General features: G+C 32.5%; 3 protein-coding genes across 3 annotated transcripts; 1 reads left to right on the top strand and 2 right to left on the bottom strand.

Moving 5' to 3' along the window:
• On the bottom strand, nt 1,541–5,246 carry LOC105178322. The gene is made up of 3 exons (XM_011101787.2): nt 4,899–5,246; nt 3,239–3,469; nt 1,541–1,923 (listed from the first exon to the last, which is right to left on the bottom strand). The coding sequence occupies exons 1-3, from the start codon at nt 4,914–4,916 to the stop codon at nt 1,876–1,878; spliced, it is 297 nt and encodes a 98-aa protein (XP_011100089.1). The 5' UTR covers nt 4,917–5,246; the 3' UTR covers nt 1,541–1,875.
• On the top strand, nt 13,952–19,120 carry LOC105178321 (ABC transporter F family member 5-like). The gene is made up of 9 exons (XM_011101786.2): nt 13,952–15,102; nt 15,485–15,826; nt 16,409–16,549; nt 17,244–17,423; nt 17,550–17,705; nt 17,830–17,931; nt 18,024–18,152; nt 18,283–18,387; nt 18,832–19,120. The coding sequence occupies exons 1-9, from the start codon at nt 14,197–14,199 to the stop codon at nt 18,925–18,927; spliced, it is 2,157 nt and encodes a 718-aa protein (XP_011100088.1). The 5' UTR covers nt 13,952–14,196; the 3' UTR covers nt 18,928–19,120.
• LOC105178319 (alkane hydroxylase MAH1-like) lies at nt 21,108–23,115 on the bottom strand. Its single transcript, XM_011101784.2, has one exon. It carries the CDS (start codon nt 22,775–22,777, stop codon nt 21,239–21,241), a length of 1,539 nt encoding a protein of 512 aa, XP_011100086.1. The 5' UTR covers nt 22,778–23,115; the 3' UTR covers nt 21,108–21,238.

Below are 23,451 nucleotides of genomic sequence, written 5' to 3'. Positions count from 1 at the left end.
TATACAATTCTAAAGAAGTACAATGAATTATATATGTTTGCTGTCAGTATTGAAACCTTTAAATTGAAGCACGAGGCCAAATTCAGAATTTAGGAAAAAATGCAAGTAATTCATGTGATATCATATTTTCTTATTATATGAAATTAAAATTAGAGATATGTTGACTAATAATTCTAATATATAATGAATTTTGAATATAAACTTGATATAATATTGAATATGTACTTAAATAATATATATAAAAAAATTAAAAAAAAACGAGGTGAGCTCACGAGCTCATGAACACAACATATAGAGCTCAAGCCCGAGCAGGCTTGGCTCGAGCTCGAGTCAAGCTTGAATACGAGCTGACTTGGCTCACCTTGCACTCCTATTTGGAACTAATTTTATACTACCTCCTAAAGTTGTATTAGTTATACTGGTGTAACAGTAATTAATACAAACTTTGGTTTTATATTGGCTTCCCATCAATAAAGTAAATACTGTATAACTTATACTAATTTTCTTATATAGGCATATGCATCAAAGTAAACAAAGACTAAAAGGGATAATTACACTCTCCTCTTCTGAGGTTTGGTGTAATTCCACGTAGATCCCATATAGTTGGAAAAACCACATTTAATATCATGAGGTTTGTTTCTGCCTTACAAAAATTTGTTGGTATTAACAAAAAAATTAAATAAAAAATTAATACTTGCCCCGATTGACTTAACACAGACTTATTGCAGGTCAAATAAAAAATTTTTTGACTAGACTATCCCTTATAATATTGAAGATATACCTTCTCATATGCATTAATGTGTGAAGACGTATGAGGGTAGTTTGATCATAAAAAGGTTTATTTGACTTGTAATAAAATCAATAATAAGTTAATTATGGGTAAATATAGGTTTTTATTCAATTTTTTTGGCTAATATCAACAAATTTAGTTAATTTTGACTAACGAATGAACTTATTTATTATATGGAAGTAAACCTCAGATGTGTTAAATGTAATTTTCTCAAACTATAAAGAGTTTATGTGTAATTACACCAAAATTTTAAGGGAGGGATATGTAATTTCCTAAATTTAAATTATACACATATAGAGTATGCCACGTAAGAGATCATGTTTTTTTTGTTATTTTAGTTTTAGATAAATCTATGACCATTTATCTTTATCTAGAAGACTCATTATTTTTTTTCTGATTTATTGTATTTTGTTTTATAAATTTAGATTAAGTATTATTTACCTCGATCCAAAAGATTTACAGCTTTTTTCAGATAAATTGAATTAATAACGTAAATTTTAATTTATTGTTATATCTAAGATGCTTCTATTATTAATTATTCTTATAGTAAATTTTAGAGTAATCATTTTTATATTATAAAGTATTGAAGTATTTATAATTTTTTATTAACATTATTTTTTATTTAAAAAATAATTATCCGTTGCCTGGACACGGGATACTACCTAACTGTTGTAATATTTAATGATAACGTAAATGCTTTCTAAGTTCCCAAAATGACAACGATTTAAAAGTAATTTACCATAAAAAAGAAAAAAATCAATACAGTAAATTAATTAAAAGATTACATCATTCAACTGAACAATGTGGAACATAGCAATAGATTATCAAATATGCTCAAACTTGATTAAAAATTTCCACATTATGCAAGAAAACAGCAGTGGTCTCTGTTTGTTACCATTTATCAACAAGCCTAGCAGGCACTTAAACAAGCCAAGAGCAGCGACGACGACGACAACGACTAGCTACGCATAAATGGACAACCACCGGATCGATGCCTATTTCAGCATAACTTTGTCAAGAACAATCGGAACGTCTCAATTTGAATTACAGATATCATAAACTACAGCAAGTTGGTCAATTCGCAGTCAGGCTTTGACGCAGCAGTTGAAGTAGCTGAAGATGCTCCTCCTTGCCTGCACCAAAGATCAACGTATAATCAATGATTTACTCGTACGTAAGATGTTAAAATGAAATATGAACGTAAAAAAACTTGTCAGCGATTGTTTTAGGCGAACCCCGAATTTGTCATATCGACAGAAACGTTAAATTCATTCTGCCAAGAAACATTCTTGTGGAACTAGTAGTCGCTCTTGCAATAAAACATAAAGCCAACATAAGCCTGTAGTTGTCTATTTTATGAAATTTTCAAAATAGCCCCAAAATTAAAAAAAAAAAAAAAAACTCAAAATATTTGATCCTTTTGATTTATGAAATTTTAAAAATAGTCCAAATTTGAGAAAACTCGACATAATTGGTCCTCTGCCTTTTTGGAATTTATGAGACTAGATGTGTCAAGTTTTCTCAATTTTAGAATTATTTTAAAAATCTCGTAAAATACAAGATCGAATGTGTTGAATTTTCTCAATTTTAGAATTATTTTAAAAATTCAGTAAAGGGCTAAAAATGTTGAACTCCCTATCATATGGAACTAAAAATGTAATTTCCTTTTATATGGTTGATGCAATTCATTGCATGTGCAGCCCCGGTATGTTCATGTGGTCCTGGTGCAATACTAGCCTTTTGATACTTAAAAGTACACTGTATATCGTTATCCTCGTCAGATACACATCGATTTCCAGCAATTATTTTGATATTCCATGTGCAATAGTTCTATCCTACACTTCATTCCATGCCATTTGAGTGCCAGATCGATCACATCTTCTAAGATATTATCAAGATTTGCTTAAACCATTCAAGAATCTTAATCAGACATGAATAAATCATCCGAATTTATGACAGTTCTACACTAGTTAAATTTATTATAGAATTGAGCCAAGAGTGTAAACATAGAACAACGACATCCAATATTCGTTCAAGAACCGGAAAAACACTTTCTATTGCTTTTCTTGTGGGTCGTATGTTCAGTCCAACCAACAACATTAAGAATTTTGTTGTTTTCTTAAGTTGGTCGGCTAACAAGGAGAATATTTGCGGCACCCGATTCAATTATTATCGGGTTCCGACCGGAAACGTTGTCATATAATATAAGCAACCCCAGGTGCGAGGTCCCCCTAACACCATTGTCCTAACCACATGTATCCCACCATATACCCTTTTGCCAGTGTTTTGTTTAATAAATTCAAACAGCTTGTCATAATTTATGCATTCAATACAATACCCCACTGCACCATTAAGACAGATAACTAACAACTACTCATATCTGCATTGGTCGTAAATTTAACTGAATCATGAAAAATAAACTAAGTTAGAGAGAGGCCAGAAGCATACCGTTGGAGAGTGATTCTGATGATAGTCATGATGATCATTGTGGGCATTGGCGGAGCTTCTTGCAGTTGGAGCAATGAGCTCTTCCTCATTGCCGAGACTAGCTCTTGATGGTTCCCTCTTGTTCTGCTTCCTCATTTCTCTGATTTTCGAGAAATCCATGGAGTAGTCGGGCAACACTCCCTTTTGGTCCCAGTCCCCAAATTGCGGCACAGATAGCCATGGTGCTTGTCTCTACACAACAAGGAAATCATATGGTAAATATGCATCCTCAAGAACGAAAAAAATAAAATCTTCCCCCATTAATGAAATGGATGATTTACCAACCACCATTTAAGTAGAAATACAAATACAGAGATTTTCTTGTTTCATTAGACAGCATTTAGCTAAACTTATTTATAAAATTTTAAAAGTTCGTGCATCTTACGAGATGTTTCTTGAACCTATAACATGTTAAATTTTATTCTAAAAAGATGATATTCAAGTGTTTGCATAAAAAATAAGATCATGCAACTGTGATCAGTTTGCAAGAATTAAATAAGATTTTAAAAATAACCTGATAGTTTCTTACTTTCATTAAAGACACGTTGACATCATATTTTCAGATCTTATAAGCTTCTATTCTAAAATAATTACACAACACTTTGCAATATCTTATAAGATGTTTTAATGAGCTTGGAAGCTCACACAAACACGTCCTAGTCAAGATGTGTCTTTTGCTTCTAATAAAACTCTTACCCCAAAATCAAAAAAAAAAAAAAAACAGAAGGAAGAAGAAGAAAGAACGGTCACTATTGAAAGCATCTTTGAAATCATTAATAAAAAATCAATTTAGGATTAGAATTTTCAAGCCTCATATAATGACTCCATTCATATCCAGTTGTTATCTTTTTTTTTCTTTATTGACTTTTGAATTAATCAACTATGCTCGTGCAAGAATTGACAGCTCCCAAGACAATGATTTCAGGCCAATACATTCCCCTCTTCAAAGATTGAAAAACATAAGTAACTATTCACATAATCACAGAAAGCAATATAAAATTGATGGTATCTCATGACAACATCCATTAACTTAGACTCAGCTTCAGCCAAATTCAGGAACTCTGACTTAGTGTTCCCACATCAGATATGACCATAACTCATCAGGTTTTCATCATATGTGCCCAAGATTCAAAGACAAACTCAGGTACAGAGAGACCAGTTAAATTCAATCAGCACTTGTACATTTTAATATAACCACAAGAACTATTCAAGACAAAGTAAAAAATTGCAAGTAATACAAGAACAAGAACTCAATTAGGGAAATTCTTATGCATACAACCAGAATTTTATTAATTCTATTGTATCCAGCAACATAAATGCATGCATACAAAACCTCAGAATCATTTTCTGATTGAAATAAGCTAAAACTCACAGGCAATGAAGATCCGGGAAAGCTAAAACAAAATCTTGGTTTTGGTCTACCTCCAAGAAGAGTGCACTTGTATGATATTTGCAAACAACCCATCAAGCTAAAAAAATTGAAAAATATTCAAAACCCTCCATTTTTCAAGAACTACTACAACCTCCCAAGTCACAATATAAAACAGCAAACCATTCTCCCCAAAACATAAAAATGCAAGAAATTTGACAAAATAAGAATTTCTGGGGAAAGCCCTTTTACCTCCTTGCGATCTTCCATCTGTTAACAGCAAAACTCTCGGATTTTTCTTCAAATTACAGATACGCTGTTCTTCCTTTCCCTCGAAGATCACAGACTCCTCCTAGAACCACACTTCCTCTCTCTCTCACTCACTCTCTCTCTCTCCCCCAAACAACAATGATGAGTAAATGCAGGAAAAGAAAAGGTCAGAGAGTGTAACAACTGAAAAATTCAAACTTCAAAGAGGCAAACAAGTGTCGGAATTCCTGTGGGAATCAAATTACTCGCACTCTTCCGAAAAGATTACAGAGAGTATATCATCATCGCCAATCAATCAATAAAAATAGCATATGCGTTTGTATGTATCCGTTGTCTGCGTTGGTTATATATAGAAAGACATTTATGACACAAGGGCTGGAGTTAGGGATATATTACGAAAGTGCCACTGGAGTTTCACACGGTATTTCGCTTCACCACTGGCACTTTGCCTTTTCCAAGCTTTTATTGCTTAGCTGTCTGTGCCTCACTTGCTGTCTTTTTTCCCACTACGGTATTTGGTGTACCCCAAACTCTTATCTTATGCTACCTTAATTTATTGTCAATATAGCACCAGATGAGTCGAGTCGACTCAAGTTTGAATAATTGTATTTGAATTTGATTTTATAATTAATTTAATTAAATTAAAATGAATTTTAATCAATTTAGATATAAATCAAGTTTGAATAATTTAATATTTTGAAATTTAAATTAAGTTCGGGCCAAGCTAAAAAAATTATTGAACAAAAATTTTCGTTCAGATTTAGTTTGTTAAATTTAATATTCACTTTTCAACCCTAAATATGACTTTAATTTTTTTTATTATAAGTTCCTTTTTTTTTTATTAAATGTATAAATACAATTTGTTTATAAAATTTACGACTTCTGTATATTTTATAATAGATTTTATATATATGATATATATATATATATCAAGTGTAATACAAGATGTTATAATACATTATTATTTCAAAACGTTATTTCGTATGTGTTGGACATGGATACTGCACCGGAGACTATAACACATATCGAACACGTCATTTGATGTGTTAAAAAAAATGATATGATAGGGATATCAATTACTATGTGTTTGAGACCTACTCAACATATTAATTTTTTTTTGTGGTATATTTTATAAATTTAAGGAATGTAAAATTTAAAGTATTTCAAAATTAATTAAAATAAATAGAATCATCCCATTAGATTTTATTTTACCTTATTTACTTTTTCTCAATATTTTATTTTTTTATTCAACAATATTGTAACCTAATTATAAATTTGTGACCATGCATTATAAATGAGATATAATATGAATTTTCAATCAAACAAGTCTAATCATTTAGGACGAATTCGAGTCTTGTCCCAGTTCGTTTTGAAAAAAATTGAACCCAAATCTGCTACAGTCGAAACTTCGACCCACCTTGTCACCATCAAAACCCAACAACCACCCCACCCTGATCCCCGACTCAACCCACTCCAAACCATCCCAACCCTTTTGGATGATTTTGGCCATGACTAATATTTTAATTACACTTGCAAAAATAACGGCGAAAGATCGTTGAAAAACTATAATTAATTTATATTTATTATATTTTTCTTTTTTTAACTATAATAACTATTCATAATGAAAAATTATATTTTTTTTTAATAGTCCAAGCCAACCACACCTCTCCAAGCAACTCCAAACAAATTCCATGATATTGTTTAATGACCTGTAAAGTTAAATACTTTGCCCAAGTCGTACCAATCTCTAATAATTATATGTTCTTGACTTTACAAAATAAATAATAAATAATACAATCATAACATTTTATTTTAATAATTGAGGGAATAATATTTGGAATAGATATATGGTTTTTGTCCGTTGATTAATTAATTAAAATTATATATTTCTTTTTTTTTATTTTGTGTCAACTCAATCATGTGCTCTCTGTCATTTTTATCAATCATGAAATAAAATAAAATTATTAGACCTCAAAAAGGAAAAAATAATATAATCACACACACACACATATATATATATATGTATATATATATATATACCTTTAAATTAAATATGTTGTGACAATCCCATAGTTGCTTTGTGAACTGGAATTAGAGGAATTAATAAAGAGTATATTAACAAATTTGCATGTCCCAAGACAAATTTGGTTGCTCCCAAGACATGCCTACTTTTAGACAAATAAAAACCATATATCTATGTTTTTTTTATACTTTTATTACATTTTTTTATACTTACAAGAAATATTAAATTGGGTAAAATTACAGCTACATTTTTTTATAATTTGGTACAAGTACGTTTGCTCTTTCCTTGTTTAAAAAATTATAAATAATCCCATCAAATAAAAAATAATTATATAACACCGAATTGATAAGATAAAAATACCGATGTAACCTTGCAGAATTTTTTTTTTATTTTAAAAAAGTGTTTGAAGAAATATATATATATAAAAAAAAAGAGAGTGGGTGAAGTAAATAGTCCATAGGACACATATAGTCCATGAAATTTTTGAAGAAAAATTAAGAAATATATAAATTTATAATTCATAATGAAAAAGGGTATTTTGATCAGTTTATCCAAAAAAAAAATGAATGAAAACCTAATGAAGGCTAAAGCAATAAGTTCGTTGTTAGACGGACATTAAAATTAGAAGGGTATTTGTAATTTTTTAAAGGTTTAAATGCATAAAACTAAAATAGTTTGATCATAAAAGATTTGTTTGACCTACGATAAGTTAGTAATAAGTTAACAAGGGAATAAATCTGTCTTTCATTACTAATATCAATAAATTCCGTAAATTTTGACTAATAAAAAACTTTATTTATTAGATAAAAATAAATATCATGAATACCAAATATAATATTCTAAATTATAAATATTCTACTTATAATCATGTAAAACTCCATTGAAGAACGGTATAATCAGTTCTTTCCTCAGAAAAAGTTACGTAAATTCCATTGGATCTATCAAATGATCGAGCATGGAATTTGGGTCAATTTGTACCAAAATCCGGATATCAAGAAACTTATATCGAAGTTTAATATGGTCTTGATTTTATGTAAGTTCGAATCCAAGAAAAATTTACATGCCAGATTTAGGTCCACATTAATTAATATTTACTTACCAAACAAAATTTTCACTAAAAAAAAACAGAAGTATTCAACGTAAAAGAATTTTTTGAACCACGTAAATCTTTGTATATGACATTTATTATATTTTATACAATTTTCTGCATACGTTTACAATATTCTAAAACCATTTTGTAATAGGAATAACATTATATTATAATTTATATGTAAAAAATATTTTGTAGCCATATTTTGACATTAATAATATTTAAAAAAATAAATATTGAAAATTATTACATAAAAAAAGAATAATTAAGAGTTATTTAATTTAATTTGGTTTGGATCTTTGTCGTATCCAAATGCATCGGACCGGCCCACATAATCCCTTCGAGTCTTGGGTTTTATGGGCCAATGGCATGTTTACTTCAACGTATGGGATTAAGTAAGATAAATTGGAATGTCCCATCACCTAATGAACTCAACTCATCTCCCCCTTTTTTTCCCATTGTTTCGGGTTGGTTTACTTCACTCTGATGCCTTCCTCCACTTCTCCGAACTTTTTTTTTCCCAATTACCTGATTGTACGCTCCTTTTGTTTCATCAAAGGTAAGTAGAACCATCTCAAAACACAAGTTCTTAACATATCATTCTCATAGAGTATTACTTTCATATTTATATTTTAATTTCAAATTATTTTCATCAAAGCACGTTATTCACGATTTGTTGTTGGCCTTCATATGACGAGCACCCCATTACGAGTTAAGATAATTTGTTTATGTCTGAAGAAACTGACCTTGATGTCGATAATATGTACATCCCAGGCGAATTACTCTGTCAGCGTCGCATCATAGTGAACAATTGGCATTTGCCTGCAAAATGAAAAAAAAATGTTTCACAATACCGTATACATTCCAGGGTGACGACGAAGATGAACGCGGAGGTCAAAAATAAATTAAGCTACATTTTGTTATTTCTAGAAAAAAAAAACAAAAAAAAAGGTATGGAAGAATCATTATTGGGAAAGAAGGAAGAAACATGGAGGCCAAAAAGAAACTTCACCTAGATTTGCTGCAGAATAAGTTTGGGAAGACAAAGTGGGTTAAATGTAAAGCACAACTTGTCAAGTGCAGATATTGCACCTGGCAGGGCATGCAGTAAATTAGCTGAAAGTGGAGGGTAATAGGAACATTACAACAGTTAAAATCAATGGCAAAAGTGGAAGAAAGGAAGAATTATAAAATGTATTGTCCTAGTGATTTTCTAATCACCCACGTTGAAGCCCTTATTACAATCACTTGAAATGGAGGTTTTATTACGGTTCAGTCCACATTATATCGAGCTGACAAAAAAATTTAGTATACAGGCTACTAATGAAGACTACTTGAGATATCAGACCTTATACAAGAAAGTAAACATGGCATGAGAATACTCAATTTAAGCCCAACTTTACTCAATTTTCTTAGCAACACAAAGATAATACTCCATGTGATCATAACTAAATGCAAACAAATATATATAATTGAAGATGATAATTGTGAAAGGGGCAAATTAGTAATAGCATATGTGTAATCCCTCAAATTTTGACTATAGACTTTTTTTTTTTTTTTTTTTTGGATAAATTGCTAACACGGGGGAGTTTTTAGCTAAATTTTTTTAACGGAGGGAGGGGGGGGGTTATGTAATTTATCTTTTTCTTTTCATTTTAAAGTAAGGAGTTAAGTTTTTTTTCAACGAGACTTAGCTCAATTGATAATGTTGAGGCTTCATGACTTTATGATCATAAGTCCAAATCTTGCTAAATGCATTAGATGTTGTTTTATTGCATAATGAGTGTTGTTTACTGCAATAGTAAGTACTGTTTACAGTTCATTTATCTGATATTTTTTACTAGGTTATAATTGTTTTAATTGTCTTTGTTAGCTACTGATACTTGACATGAATAATTATAATCAAGTTATTTCAATTGATAATAGTTTATCGCTTCAAAAAAAAAAAAGTTAAGAAGTTAAGTTTTTTTAACTTATTTTAAGATTTAACTAATTCCTTAAGTTCTTATCATATTAGTTATAAGATTAACTAGTAACAAATTATAATCAACATAATCTTATTTTAAAAATAAGATAAGCTAAAAAAAATACTTTTTCATCCCTCAAATTTGTCAATAAAACAAATTTAGTCCCCAATGTTTCATGAGTTACACATTAAGTGTTGGAAATAAGCTTTCAAATTTCTTAAACTATTGAATTATTTTCAATGCTTTATTTCAACTTAATTTAGTAGTTATTTGAGATTTATTGGCCCATTATTATAATAATTTAATTATGATTTTATGAGGTTTTAATAATTTGGCTGTTAGATTTTATATGCTCATGTGGTTTATTCATAATCGAATTAATATTATGAATTTTAATTAGGCAACGTAATATTTTATAATGGTCAAAATTTTTTAAACTGTTTAAAGGGTTACTATCCTTTTCGTTTGGTAAATTGAATTAAAGTTTTCGTATAAGTTCCAGAAATACTTTTATCTCCCACAAGTGTTTTAGTATTTTGCAATACGACAAAGGATTTGGTTCTTAATCTCCTCATGATGGTGCAAATGGAATGAGACATTATTGAGAGGTAACGAAGTTTTATTCTGTAGTCATAGTCGGCCGTTAATATCTATAAAAGGACAATTATGATTTTAGGACAACAATGTCGTGACTCTCTATCAATGCAACTTTATAACTTCTCAATCTTTATTTAATTTATTTAATCCCTTCATATATTCTACTAATATTTTATATATTCTAATATATATGTTTGAAATAATATAAATACAAATCATATAATATTCACAATATTAAATATCCGTAGAAAACTAATAAAGGATTCTTGAAAACTAGAGAGTTTGAATGTGTACAAAATTTACAACATGAGGAACTATATGTGTAACTTGTGGAACATGACGGACCAAATTTATTTTACTCGTAGATTTTAGGGACATAAAAATACATTTTTCTCTCTTATAAGCTCTATTTTTTTTTTTTTGACTTTGCCGCTTAATTATTTTTGACGTAATATTTACCCCTTAAACTAATAAATGTAACATTTACCCTCTAAAATTAAATTTATGCATAATATTGCCCTTATATTATATATGTATATTTAGTTCAAGAATTTCTTTTTTCTTTTTAAATAATTTCACATTTTAAGTTTAATTAATTTTTTTAATTAAAAAATATCTTTTAATTATAATAAAGTAAAATATAATCAATGAATTAAATAGTCGAATTTGATTATATTGAATTATGGCCCATGACCCATAGTAGGCCATTAACCATTAGTCCCTTCTCTCATTCTCACGCGGATGGCTCAAGCCCCTCTTGTCCTCGGCCCACTTTGGCTAGCTCAGTCCACTCTTGTTGGCTCATTGTCTTGACCTGCTTTGACCCGGTTGAAAATATACTTAATCCCTAAAACCCCAAACATACTCTTATTTCCGCCTCTTCATGTTTCTTCAACCTTATTTCAATCTAGTTTTCTCTCCTTTTTCATTATGTCTCTGATTTCTTTGGCCTTGGAAACTATCTTTCGCCACCTCTCTTTCATTCTCTTCAATGCTGAACCACTATATTCTTGTGTGGTTTTTGGTTATTGTATAAATGAACAACTACCATTTCTTCCTTTCTCCTTCTGTTCTAATTAAAAGTTTTGTGTGAACCTTAAGTTTGTGATGAAACCTTTGTGGTTTTATAAAAAAGATATGTTTTATAAAAAGGATCTGTGTGGCCAGTTTTTCAATGGGGTTTTGAGCAACTTTGAGTTTAACTGCAGGTTTTAGTGACCGTGGGCTGTCCTTTAATGGATCTGGCTCACCGAGCCTTATTTATTCTTTTTTACTTTTTATTTTACACTGATATTATTAGATATGTAATCTATTCTTTATATTGTTATAAATCTGTTTCTAATATTGGTCTATAATTATTTAAAGGTTTGAACAACCTATCATTGTTCTGTAATAGTTGAGTTAGGGTTTCTGCTGAAGGGTTTGTACCCAGCAGAATATATTTTACAGGTTCAAAATTATGTGATGAATGAGTACAATAACTACACAAAAACAAATTTATAAAAAGTTTTTATTAATTTGGTTATAAAAATAAGTTATTAACTATTTTTTCTTTTAGATAAAAATAAGTAATTACACATCTATTATATTTTCTTTAAGAAATATGATATATATATATTTTCTAAATATATTAAACTTTTGATTAAGCATATATATTTTTTTAATTTCTTTTAAATAGCATATATGAGTTGTTGGTTATATTATATTTGTTGTGTATCTATTATGTATATTAATTTATACTCTATTTTTAATTTAAATTCTTTATTTACTAAAAAAATTAATTAGAAAATAATTTTATAATAATTTAATGTGCACTAAAATATATTAAAAGTAATATAATTGCCAAGGTCCGAGGGGCATTTTGTCCAACTAAATAGGTAAGTATTACATTTGTTAATTCAAGGAACAAACGTTACATTAAGAATCATTTAGGGTGCAAAGTGTATTTTACCCCCTTTTTTTTAATTAGATATATGAACATATAAAATGTTTAAATAAATTCGACCAGACACCTTCTTAATATAATTTATCTTGATTTATATATATATACATATTTTTTATCATTCAAAGAGAAACTCTTTGATTTGGACATTTTCTTGATTAATATTATAAGGTAATAATTGATTGAGAAATAGCCATTAATAAATGACAATGTGTTTAATAATAATATTAAAAAAAAATCTAATTGTCTTGACATACAAATATCTACAATTGATGCCTAAATAGTCTACTTTTTCTTCTACACCACACATCTTTTGCCTAGTGACAAAAACTAATAAAAAAGGGTCTTTGAGAAATATCTATTAAATATATTTATTTGCTCTCAAATTTAATAAACTTAATTTTATTCTTGAAACATTTGAGAAAAAAGGGTTTACTTTTCTAAAATTGAATATTTTCTTAAAATTACAATCTAAATTCAAATTATAATGTGAAAACATTCCCTAAAATGAAAAGTATAAAGGGATAATTATATTTTCTCCCCTTGATCTACAGTATATTTACAGAAATCACCCATATTTTTTAAAAAATTATACATATTTTCATTAGAAAATAGACATCATTTACAAAAATCACCCATATTTTTCAAAAATTTACACATACACCCTCTTAAAACGTTAAAATCATTACACAAACTACTTCTGTTTTTTAGCTGCCACCGGTGATTTTTATAAGGGTGTTAATATAATTATACCAAATATAAATATACAAAAGATTTATGTTTTTTTTTTCAAAATTTTGTACACGTGGCATAAAAATAGAGGGTAAATCATTATTGCTCACAATTTTGTGGAATGGTGTATGCACCACAAGACACTCTATCTAGATTTCAGTTCATCTCCTCCACATAATTTTGCAAAAGATGGTTTCTTGATGATCTCTTTTTTTATTAACAAAAATTAAAATAGTGCCCTTCTATTTATTTTAGTCTAAATATGATCAATTTTTTTTTTCCTCTAATAAAACAACAATTAAAAATATAAGTAATTGTGACTCAAAAAATTTAAGCAAAAATAATTATTCAACTGTAATTAAAATATTATTTCTTATTGTTACTTTCATACGAGTGATCGTTCATCCGTAATAATAAAAATATTTGGATAAAAGATAATTAAATTAATTATTAAATTCTCTATGAAGTTCTATTTAATTTTATTGCAAACTTATCATTATAATTTTAAATTTTTGAAAATATTTTATTTTTTGATAGCTATTAATTATGCTTTTGTCACACCAAACTCATTATTTGATAATCTTTTTCACATATAGATAAATCAATTTAATTTTCTAGTATTAATTATGAAAGGACAAATATACCCCTGAGGGGAGTCTCTGCTTCACTCCCCTTCATCTTTCTTGCATCTCTATTGCTAAGAGAGACGGAGAGCAGAGACTTTGCCGGTGCAGAGTTTCTCTTCCACACTCTGTTATTTTCCCTGACAGAGACTTTGAAACTCTCATCTCTCATCTCTCTCTCTCTCTCTCTCTCTCCCACAAACACACACATACGCACGGAAAAGACAATATCAGGCGTAAATTTCATACAGTCCACACTTTCCGACATATACATAAAAGAATCAAACTGTAAGAAGAATAGGAAAAATGGAGTTAGCCTTGAAAGCACAATTCATGGAGCTAAGGTCAAGCTTCCTCGCTGGCGCGACCCCAGTTTGCCACTCCTTCGCTGCCGGCCGCCGCCCCCTCTACCGTTCCTTAACATCCATTGCCACCACCATCGCTACATCCTCATCGCTCAAGACCCCAGTGGTGCATCCTACTTTCTTGAAACATCCAGCTCGAATTTGGTCGAAATTGCACGCCGTTGCTACCGAAACATCCACCACGACCCTTGAGGAAGAGGATGAAGATATAGAATCCCTTTTCTCTGATAATGGTTCTGGCCAATCAGATATTAACTATAGGCGGGGAAATAACAAGAATTCGACCGGTGCATCTAGCATTTCTTCGGGTGTGAGGTTAGAAAATGTGAGCAAAAGTTATAAAGGGGCTACTATCTTGAAGAACATAAATTGGGAAGTGAAAAAAGGCGAAAAGGTTGGGTTAGTGGGTGTTAATGGTGCAGGGAAAACAACCCAGTTGAGAATCATATCGGGTTTAGAAGAACCCGATTCAGGGAATGTAATTAAGGCGAAGAATGACATGAAGATTGCGTTCTTGAGCCAAGAGTTCGAGGTTGTGTCGACAAGGACTGTGAAAGAAGAGTTCTTGAGTGCGTTTAAGGAGGAAATGGAGGTTGCAGCGAGGCTGGAGAAGGTGCAGAAAGCGATAGAGAAATCGGTGGATGATTTGGAGCTGATGGGGAGGTTGTTGGATGAATTTGATTTGCTGCAGAGGAGGGCACAAGCTGTTGATTTGGATGAGGTGGATGTTAAGATCAGTAAGTTGATGCCTGAGCTCGGATTCGCACCTGAGGACGGGGACAGGCTTGTCGCATCATTTAGTGGAGGGTGGCAGATGAGGATGTCGCTTGGAAAGATTCTGCTGCAGGTATAAGTGAATTGTTGATATGATTGTTTGAGTTGTGTATTTGTATGTCTTTAGACTTTGAGTGTTTGATGGTTCAATGATAGCAAAAATATGATTGCAGTTATGTATGAATTTGATTGAGTGCAGCAGCTGCTTTTTCCTTTTATAGTATGATGATAATGCTAGTGATTGAGTGAAAACTAGATTTGATACATGCTAATAAATTTGTTGCTCAATGGAAACTATTGATATAAGAAAAATATTTGTTTATGGCCGCGTCTTGATGTTTGTGGGGAGATTTTAAACTGCATATGTAGGTACTAGAGGAATTTTTACTGGATGAGGATTATTTGGCATGGTTTAATGGATGATGTTGGCTGACCACCTGTGAGATACTTTGCAGGATCCTGATTTGCTGCTTTTAGATGAACCCACAAATCACCTTGATCTCGATACGATTGAGTGGCTCGAGGGTTATCTGAATAAGCAAGATGTACCGATGGTCATCATATCACATGACAGGGCTTTCCTCGATCAATTGTGTACAAAAATTGTAGAAACTGATATGGGTGTTTCTAGGACATATGAAGGAAACTACTCTGAATATGTTATTGCAAAGGCGGCATGGATTGAAGCTCAACTTGCTGCATGGGAGAAACAACAGAAGGAGATTGAACAGACAAGAGATCTTATAAGCAGGTTAAGTGCTGGTGCAAATGCTGGTCGTGCTTCTACCGCTGAAAAGGTCTATATTGATACGTTGATCTGTTATTTCATCATCATAGTGAAGGTTTAAGAAGAGTACTATCTTGAAATATGAAATGGAATTTCCCCTTTCTATTTTCAACAGTGTTTTGGTTCTCTCAACTAGTATATCCTCTCTTTTTGATACATAGTTTTCTTTCTGAAATTAAAAGAAAAAAACAATTTCATCTGTAGTTTTCTTTCTGAAATTAAAACAAAAAAAGAATTTCATCTGCAGGCATACTTGATCAATGTCCTTGTGAGGCCTTGATCCTTAAAATAATATGAAGTAATTCTGCTCGTAAACAATTTTAGCTTTGACCCTTTTTTCCCTGCCTTATTTTCTTTCTCTCTTTTTCACTGTTTTTTTGCTGTTTCTGGAAGCAAAAATGGGTTTATCGGGGGTACCCAACTACATATTTGGAACTTAATGTCTATATCATGAGCCACTGTGCTACATGCTGCTCCAGGGGAGCACTTATTTTATTCCCATTCTGGTGTTAATATACTATTAGAACTTTGTATTTTCATGTATTTATGTATCCAGTTTTTCATAATCCTTTTAGAACTCTTGTGGCAACAGAAGCTGGAGAAACTCCAGGATGAGGAGCAAGTTGAGAAACCCTTCATCCGGAAGCAAATGAAGATCAGGTTCCCGGAGCGTGGAAGAAGCGGCCGATCAGTTGTGACAGTAAAAGGTCTGGAGTTTGGTTATGAGGATGAGGTAATCAAAGTATTCCGTGCATAATGAAAGTTGAAACATCATTCTTTTGTTCATTAATGCCTTGTTTTACGAAATCCTGTAAGAAATTAATATAACAGTGTGGTGATTGGCTTGGCTGCTGCTTTTTCTGGTATTGTCCAAAATGCAAACATCTATTTCTGCATAGAGTGAATGAATGCATTTGACGAGACGGTTTTGCTCAAACAACGAAAAATTGCGTCCCAAGCAGGAGGACTAAACTGATGCATATTTGCTTCGCTGGCATGCTTCAGCTTCATGGATATGGACCACGTGTTATACTCAAAATAAAAAGATCTGCTACTAATAATAACACAGATAGTAACTTTTTGTATTTACTTTTGCAAGTTATCCAATTTTTATGCAGCTACATGGCAGAATGTAATAAATCAATGGTATGAAAAAGGAATTGGAAAGCCGATGTGCATTAGAAATGGACTTCTTTTTTCGTGTTGTTTTTTCTTGAGTTCCTGAGAAGGGCTCGGGTTTGCCAGTGTTTTTCTTTCTGGTGCTATCTTATCAGTTAATTTAGTAGTGATCAAATATTGATATAACTCTGCTTGTCTGATGCTTTGGGAAGCATCATCAGGCTGCCTAAAGGAAGTGAATTTCGAGTTCCATTTATCTGGCTAGCACCTGCTTTTTGCACCATTTTATGAATATTTATTGCGGCCAGGTTCTGTTTAAGAATGCGGATTTGACGATTGAAAGGGGAGAGAAAATTGCCATTCTTGGTCCAAATGGGTGTGGAAAAAGTACATTGCTTAAACTGATTATGGGAATGGAGACGCCAGATGGAGGAGAAGTTCTGCTTGGGGATCACAATGTATTGCCAAACTATTTTGAGCAGAATCAGGTTCGCTATCGCTTCGCCTGCCTGGCTATATGCAAATTTGGTTTTAATGTTGGCTTGAAAGTGCATTATGCATGATTTTTTCACTTTTCTTTAGTTTCATTGGAAATTTTCTGTTTGTTTCAACAGGCTGAGGCTCTTGATTTGGATAAGACCGTTCTGGAAACTGTTGCTGAAGTTGCAGAGGACTGGAGACTCGATGACATAAAGGGTTTACTAGGCCGTTGTAACTTCAAGGCTGACGTGCTCGACCGGAAGGTTTCATTTCTAAGTGGTGGTGAGAAGGTAATGCTGGTGCATCTTCACGCTTATTTCACACTTTAAGCCTAATCTGAAGCTGTTTCCACTTAGTTTCAAGAATTTATTTTCCTCCATGATAGATCTACAGTACCATTTTTTCCTGATGCAGGCTCGGCTTGCATTTTGCAAGTTCATGGTCAAACCGTCGACTCTACTTGTTCTGGACGAGCCGACCAATCATTTGGACATACCCACAAAAGAGATGCTGGAGGTTCCGTTTTGATCCATTTTTTCCCTGCTTCTAAAGCTTGTTTACATGTAGTAATTTTGCAACCCAATACATCTTCAAATTCTGTCTATTAGGAGGCGATAAATGAGTACCAAGGCACTGTTATCACCGTCTCACACGACAGATACTTCATAAAGCAGATTGTCAACCGAGTCTTGGAAGTAAAAGACGGGATTCTACAGGACTACGCTGGAGATTACAATGTAAGTCCTAATTCGGGTCTTTTGTTTATATTTATCAGAGAGAAACAAACCATCATAATTTCTCCCTCATGGAAACCCTGATTTTAAATCTATTGTAATTCTGATTGTGATAATCTGTCACGGATCACAGTATTATCTAGAGAAGAATCTTGAGGCGAGAGAAAGGGAGCTGGAAAGGGAAGCGGAGCTCGACGAAAAGTCTCCTAAAGCAAAAGCTAAATCCAAGATGTCCAAGGTAAACGAGTCTTGACTTACCTGGCTTAGAAGAAACTTTGTCGGAGCTCATTTGAAATATCTTATAGTTTCATACATCTTATGACATATTTTGGACTTTAACATTTCCATGCGTAATTGTTTTGATAAAATAAAATCCGAAGCTTATACGATGGAAATAACGATATTTTTGTTACTAAAAACAATTTTAGAATTGAAGGGTTCGTTGAGAGTTTAGCAATAAGTTAGTAACCCTCTACTCTTTCTAGAAGAGCGAATTAGCTTCTGACATCTTATTTTTTGACCATATAAACTTCGTTGCCAAAAAAGCCTCCAAGCACTATGCAAGTCTTTCGAGCTATTTGAATTTTTTGAAAAGCTTATAAGCTCCTCCAAACATTCTATTACCGCCGTTTATTTCTCTGCAACTGTTCTGACAAGAACGTTCGTCGTTTCTTTTGACAAGGCGGAGAGGGAAGCTAGGAAGAAACAGAAGATGCAGGCATTTCAAGCGGCTAAACAGAAATCAAAAGGGTTGAAGAACGCTAAAAGATGGAAGTAAAATACCATCCTCACAAGTTCTTGAATGGTTTATGCTCACTTTGTTTACATGTGTATATATATTATACAATGCATAGAGTAGGTTTCTTGGTTAGAAATGATCAGAATGATACATCAGCTGGATATAAACTCTTGAGGTTGATGACATTGGATACAAAGGGTTTTAGCAATGTTATCATTGATATTGCTGCAAACATGAATTGTTTTCCGTAGAAAATAGCAATATTATATTTTTAGTCCTATAAGATTGGGAGTTTAACACTTTTAATACCATATTTAACGAGATTTTTTAAAATGGTTTCAAAATTAAAAAAATTCGATATATATAGTCATCTGGTTTACGGAATTTTCAACAAAATTGAGAAAACTTGACATATTTAGTATTTCACTCTATGGAATATATGGGGCTAAATGTGTCAATTTTATTATTATTATTATTATTTTTTATTTTGAGATTATTTTGAAACGATATCCTGACATCCGTATATCCAATAAGTCTAAAACTTTACCAAGTGTATTTTATTGTAAGTTTGATCATATCTAACAGTCTGATCTGAATTTTGATGGTCCGGTTAATCCATATTATTCAACAATGTAAGATGATAGTTACATCAATGTAATACTAACATTTATAAATATATAAATTTACTGTAGATTGTGAACATATATTAATCTCAATTATAAAATATTTTTATGTATTTTAATTGCATTATTTCAGATAATTGATACTTTTCTATATTTTGGTATATTTATAATATAGTAACATTATACAATCTATTTTATTACTTATAAATTTATGTAAAAATTTGGTGGTTCTCATAATTTAATATAATAATAATAATAAAGAAAACTACTTGAGCTCGTCAGATTGAGCTCGAGCTTGAGCTCAGCATATAAGAGTCGAGTTCGGCTCGAATTCAACTCGTTGCAACCCCTACCTCCGACAATTAAATTAGATTTGGTATAGTAAAATTTATAGAACAAGGAGTTTAACTAGTTGAATAGGGCACTCACTTGAAAGTAGGTAAGTCGTTCTTCATGGGATGCATTTGGGAGTTCAGGTTCTGTAAAGTGGAAGAGCTTTTTCTTTTTAAAAGGTGTATTGTTGTTTAAAAACTTAGAATTTATATTAAAATCAAAACTTAGGAATGTTTGCAAGAAATAGTGAAAGTAGGAAAATTTAAATGGCAAAATTATATTTTTGGTCATGTAATTATAGATTATTAGTATTTTTTGTTTGGTAACTTACTTTATTTGCACGTTTAGTCTTTTATTTTTGGCAAATTCAGTTCTCAACATCTAATATTGGCTATTTTTCTGGCAAATTTAGTCATGTATTGATAATTTTGATTCCTTTCACGCTGGAGTAAATTGCATTTTTGATCCTGTAACTATAGGTTGTTAGAATGAAAATTGTCGATACATGACTAACATAGGGAGAAAAGGATCAATGCAAGACGTTCGAAGTTAAATTCGTTAAAAAAAATGACAATATGTGCAAATAGAGTAATTAAATTATATGACCAAAAGTACCAATGACTGATAGTTATAGGACAAAAAAATAAATTTTGAGGACAAATGAGTTCTAAAACTTAATCAGCCAAAATTTATTTTTAGCCCTTTATATTGATAGAATTGCACCAGATCCAGTGCCATTAATTCATCCCAAATTACCTCACAAATTATGAAATTATCAAATTTTTTTAAAAAAAATATTATTTCCAGATGGAACATGTGAAAATAAGTGAGCATACTGTAGGTAAGGATTAACACTGTGATTGAGAAGGTAAAAATGTGGGATAATTTCACTTTGCGTACTCAAAGAACATCTTTTTTTCAATTTGAGTACCTCAGATTTTGAAGTCATTAGATTGGGTTTCAAAATTTTTAATTTTTATCCACTTGAGTACTCTCCGTAAATTGACCCAATTTTAGAAGGAAAATTAGGTGGGAGCTTGTCTATGTAATGGCATATTTGGCTGTCATTTTATTCAACACATGAAAAAAATTTCTATTTTAATTCATTTCGATTTCAATTTCAAAATTGAGGACATTAATTTAAAATTAATATATATTTAATCCAATTTTTATAAAGAAATACCAAATGATTTGTATATAAAATATTACCTATGAAATGTATAAACTATGTAAAATTTTAACACAATAGTTAAAACTTTCACCATTCTTGGAATACATAAGCAAATACAACTAGGCTCACACAAAGAAAAAAAAAATTATATATATATAATTAGTGACAATATTAAATATTTATAAAACGTCAAATAAGCGTAAACCACCATGCCGCCTCCATCCTAGATCATTCTCTTGGCAACCCTAACCTTCAATCCATGCCTCATGTAGAGGATGACGGAGCAATTAGGCGCCACGCGGTGGCCCTCCACCACACGAACTTGATAATTATGGATGACGGTGGCGGCCACCATTTTCATCTGAGTAAAAGCCACTTCCCTCCCCAAGCAAGTCCTTGGACCGGCATTGAACGCCAAGAACTTGTAAGATGGCTCGTGCTTGATCGTTCCACGTTCAGATATCCATCTCTCTGGCTTGAATTCTAAGCAATCCTTGCCCCAAATGGACTCCATCCTCCCCATTGCATACAAGAAGAACATCACCTTCATCTTTGGGTGCACGTAATGCCCGCTAGGGAGGATGTCTGGTTTCATAGGCTCCTTATGTTGGAACGGGACTGGAGGGTACAATCTCAATGCTTCACACATTGCTCCGTGCATGTAAACCAACTTATTTATCTCGTCAATCTTGAAAATTCGCCATTTATGGCTTTCTTCTGAGGGATCACAAATCGAGCTTAGTTCGTCCCTGATCTTCTTTTCGACTTCAGGATGTGTGGAGACCAACCACATAAACCACGTCAGAGCAGAACTCGTCGTGTCACGCCCTGCAATCATCAGGTTCAATATGGTGTCCCTCAAGAATTTATCATCACACTTCAAATATTGGCTTGGAGCATCATCTCCTCCATTTATGTAGGATGTCAGCAAATCAGCACCATCTTCCTCTTCATGATCCATCAACTTTCCCCTCCTCAATTCCTCCCGTTTCATCGCAATGTACTTGCCGATGACGCTGTCCAAGACTCCCCAAGCCTTGCTCAACTTCCGCTCTGATCCAACCCCAAGCCACCTCTGCAGCTTCCACACCCTGTCAGGTAGCACATGGCGCATGAAAATAGCTTCTTCAGCGTCGTCCATGGCTTTCGAGAAGGGAACATCAGGCAAATCCACAGACAAACACCCTGGATCATAGCCAGTAACCAAAGCACAAGTCGTGTCAAACGTAAGCCGCTGGAACAAATCCTGTAAATCGATCACCTGTTTCTCTCTACAAACCATCTCAAGAACCGAAACCAGGCCTTTCTCCACCTTCTCAAAGCTGATCTTCGACAGGCACCGGTGGAACCGCTGGTGGCCGATCAGGGCCCTGGCCGCCCTCCTCTGATGCTTCCAAGAATCCGAGTCCGCATTGAAAATCCCTTCCCCCAAAACATCAAACATCTCCCTGAATACCGGGCCTTTCGGGAAATTCTGGAAATTTGAACTCATTATATAGTGCACATCGGCAGGATTTGCAGTGCCAAGAATCTCCATGTTCGCAAACCAAGGTCCCTGGAAACGAAAAGTCCCCCGTCGGCTCCGCCGTAAAATCTCCGTGCAAGTGTCGTGAATCCGGTCAACGTGCAGCAGAAGCGTCGGCAGCATCCCCATCAGCGGCCAGTTCCAGCCTATCATCCGGCGATTCCTCCATGCCCACAAAGCAAAAAACCACGAAACCGCCAGGAAAACTTCGAAACACATTACCAATATTTCAGACATCTTGATTTTCACTCAGAAACATAAAAGACCAGCTGCTTCCAATATATATTGAACTGATAACCACACGTGTCGTCATCTAAACAGATTCAAACAACTCAAGGGCTTTCGTTCTCTCTGTGTGTGTGTGTGTGTTTTGAACCAAAATCTTGATGATTTCTTATCGGCATCTCATCTGCTAAACTACTACCAAACCCCATTTGGACATACGCTACTAATAGCTTCTGGTAGGCGGGTGAAAGCTTAGGCTGCATTTACATTTTCATTGTTGTAAGCTTTGTCTGTTTCTCAACCAGAAAGTAATGGCGGATGCGTCACTGAGTTGAGGTTTTCCAACAGAAATTGCTCACCCTCTAAGTTTTTGCATCTATCTCTCGGCATCTATATATATACACGTCCGAGTGCACAACTAGTCATCATTTGCGAAACACAGTGAGAACAGGAAAATTATAGCAATTTTAATGCTTTATGTCAATTTGGCTGAAAATCCTTACTAATCAACTATGTCAATATTTAAATTAGTACTTTCGGTGAATTTGATGGCGCAACAGTTCAAAATATATTTTTTTTTCTTAACTAGTCATATTATTAAGTGGTAATTTTCTTTTTGTCAAGTCATTTTTTAAAAATAAAAATGTTGATTTATCATGTTTGATTACGTGGAATTTTCGAAGCAA

The sequence above is a fragment of the Sesamum indicum genome, linkage group LG15 (assembly GCF_000512975.1).
Source record: "Sesamum indicum cultivar Zhongzhi No. 13 linkage group LG15, S_indicum_v1.0, whole genome shotgun sequence".
Taxonomy (NCBI): domain Eukaryota; kingdom Viridiplantae; phylum Streptophyta; class Magnoliopsida; order Lamiales; family Pedaliaceae; genus Sesamum; species Sesamum indicum.
The sequence above is the reverse complement of the archived record's forward strand: the minus strand, read 5'-3'. Positions and strand labels throughout refer to the sequence as shown.

Bases quoted from the DNA above. Each gene is read 5' to 3' on its own strand.
- LOC105178322 (XM_011101787.2), bottom strand. The intron at 1,924-3,238 runs GTATGCTTCTGG...TCTTTGGTGCAG, and splicing joins ATCAGAATCACTCTCCAACG to GCAAGGAGGAGCATCTTCAG.
- LOC105178319 (XM_011101784.2), bottom strand. From the start codon at position 22,777: ATGTCTGAAATATTGGTAATGTGTTTCGAAGTTTTCCTGGCGGTTTCG.
- LOC105178321 (XM_011101786.2), top strand. From the start codon at position 14,197: ATGGAGTTAGCCTTGAAAGCACAATTCATGGAGCTAAGGTCAAGCTTC. The intron at 15,827-16,408 runs GTCTATATTGAT...TTGTGGCAACAG, and splicing joins GTGCTTCTACCGCTGAAAAG to AAGCTGGAGAAACTCCAGGA. The intron at 18,388-18,831 runs GTAAACGAGTCT...TCTTTTGACAAG, and splicing joins CTAAATCCAAGATGTCCAAG to GCGGAGAGGGAAGCTAGGAA.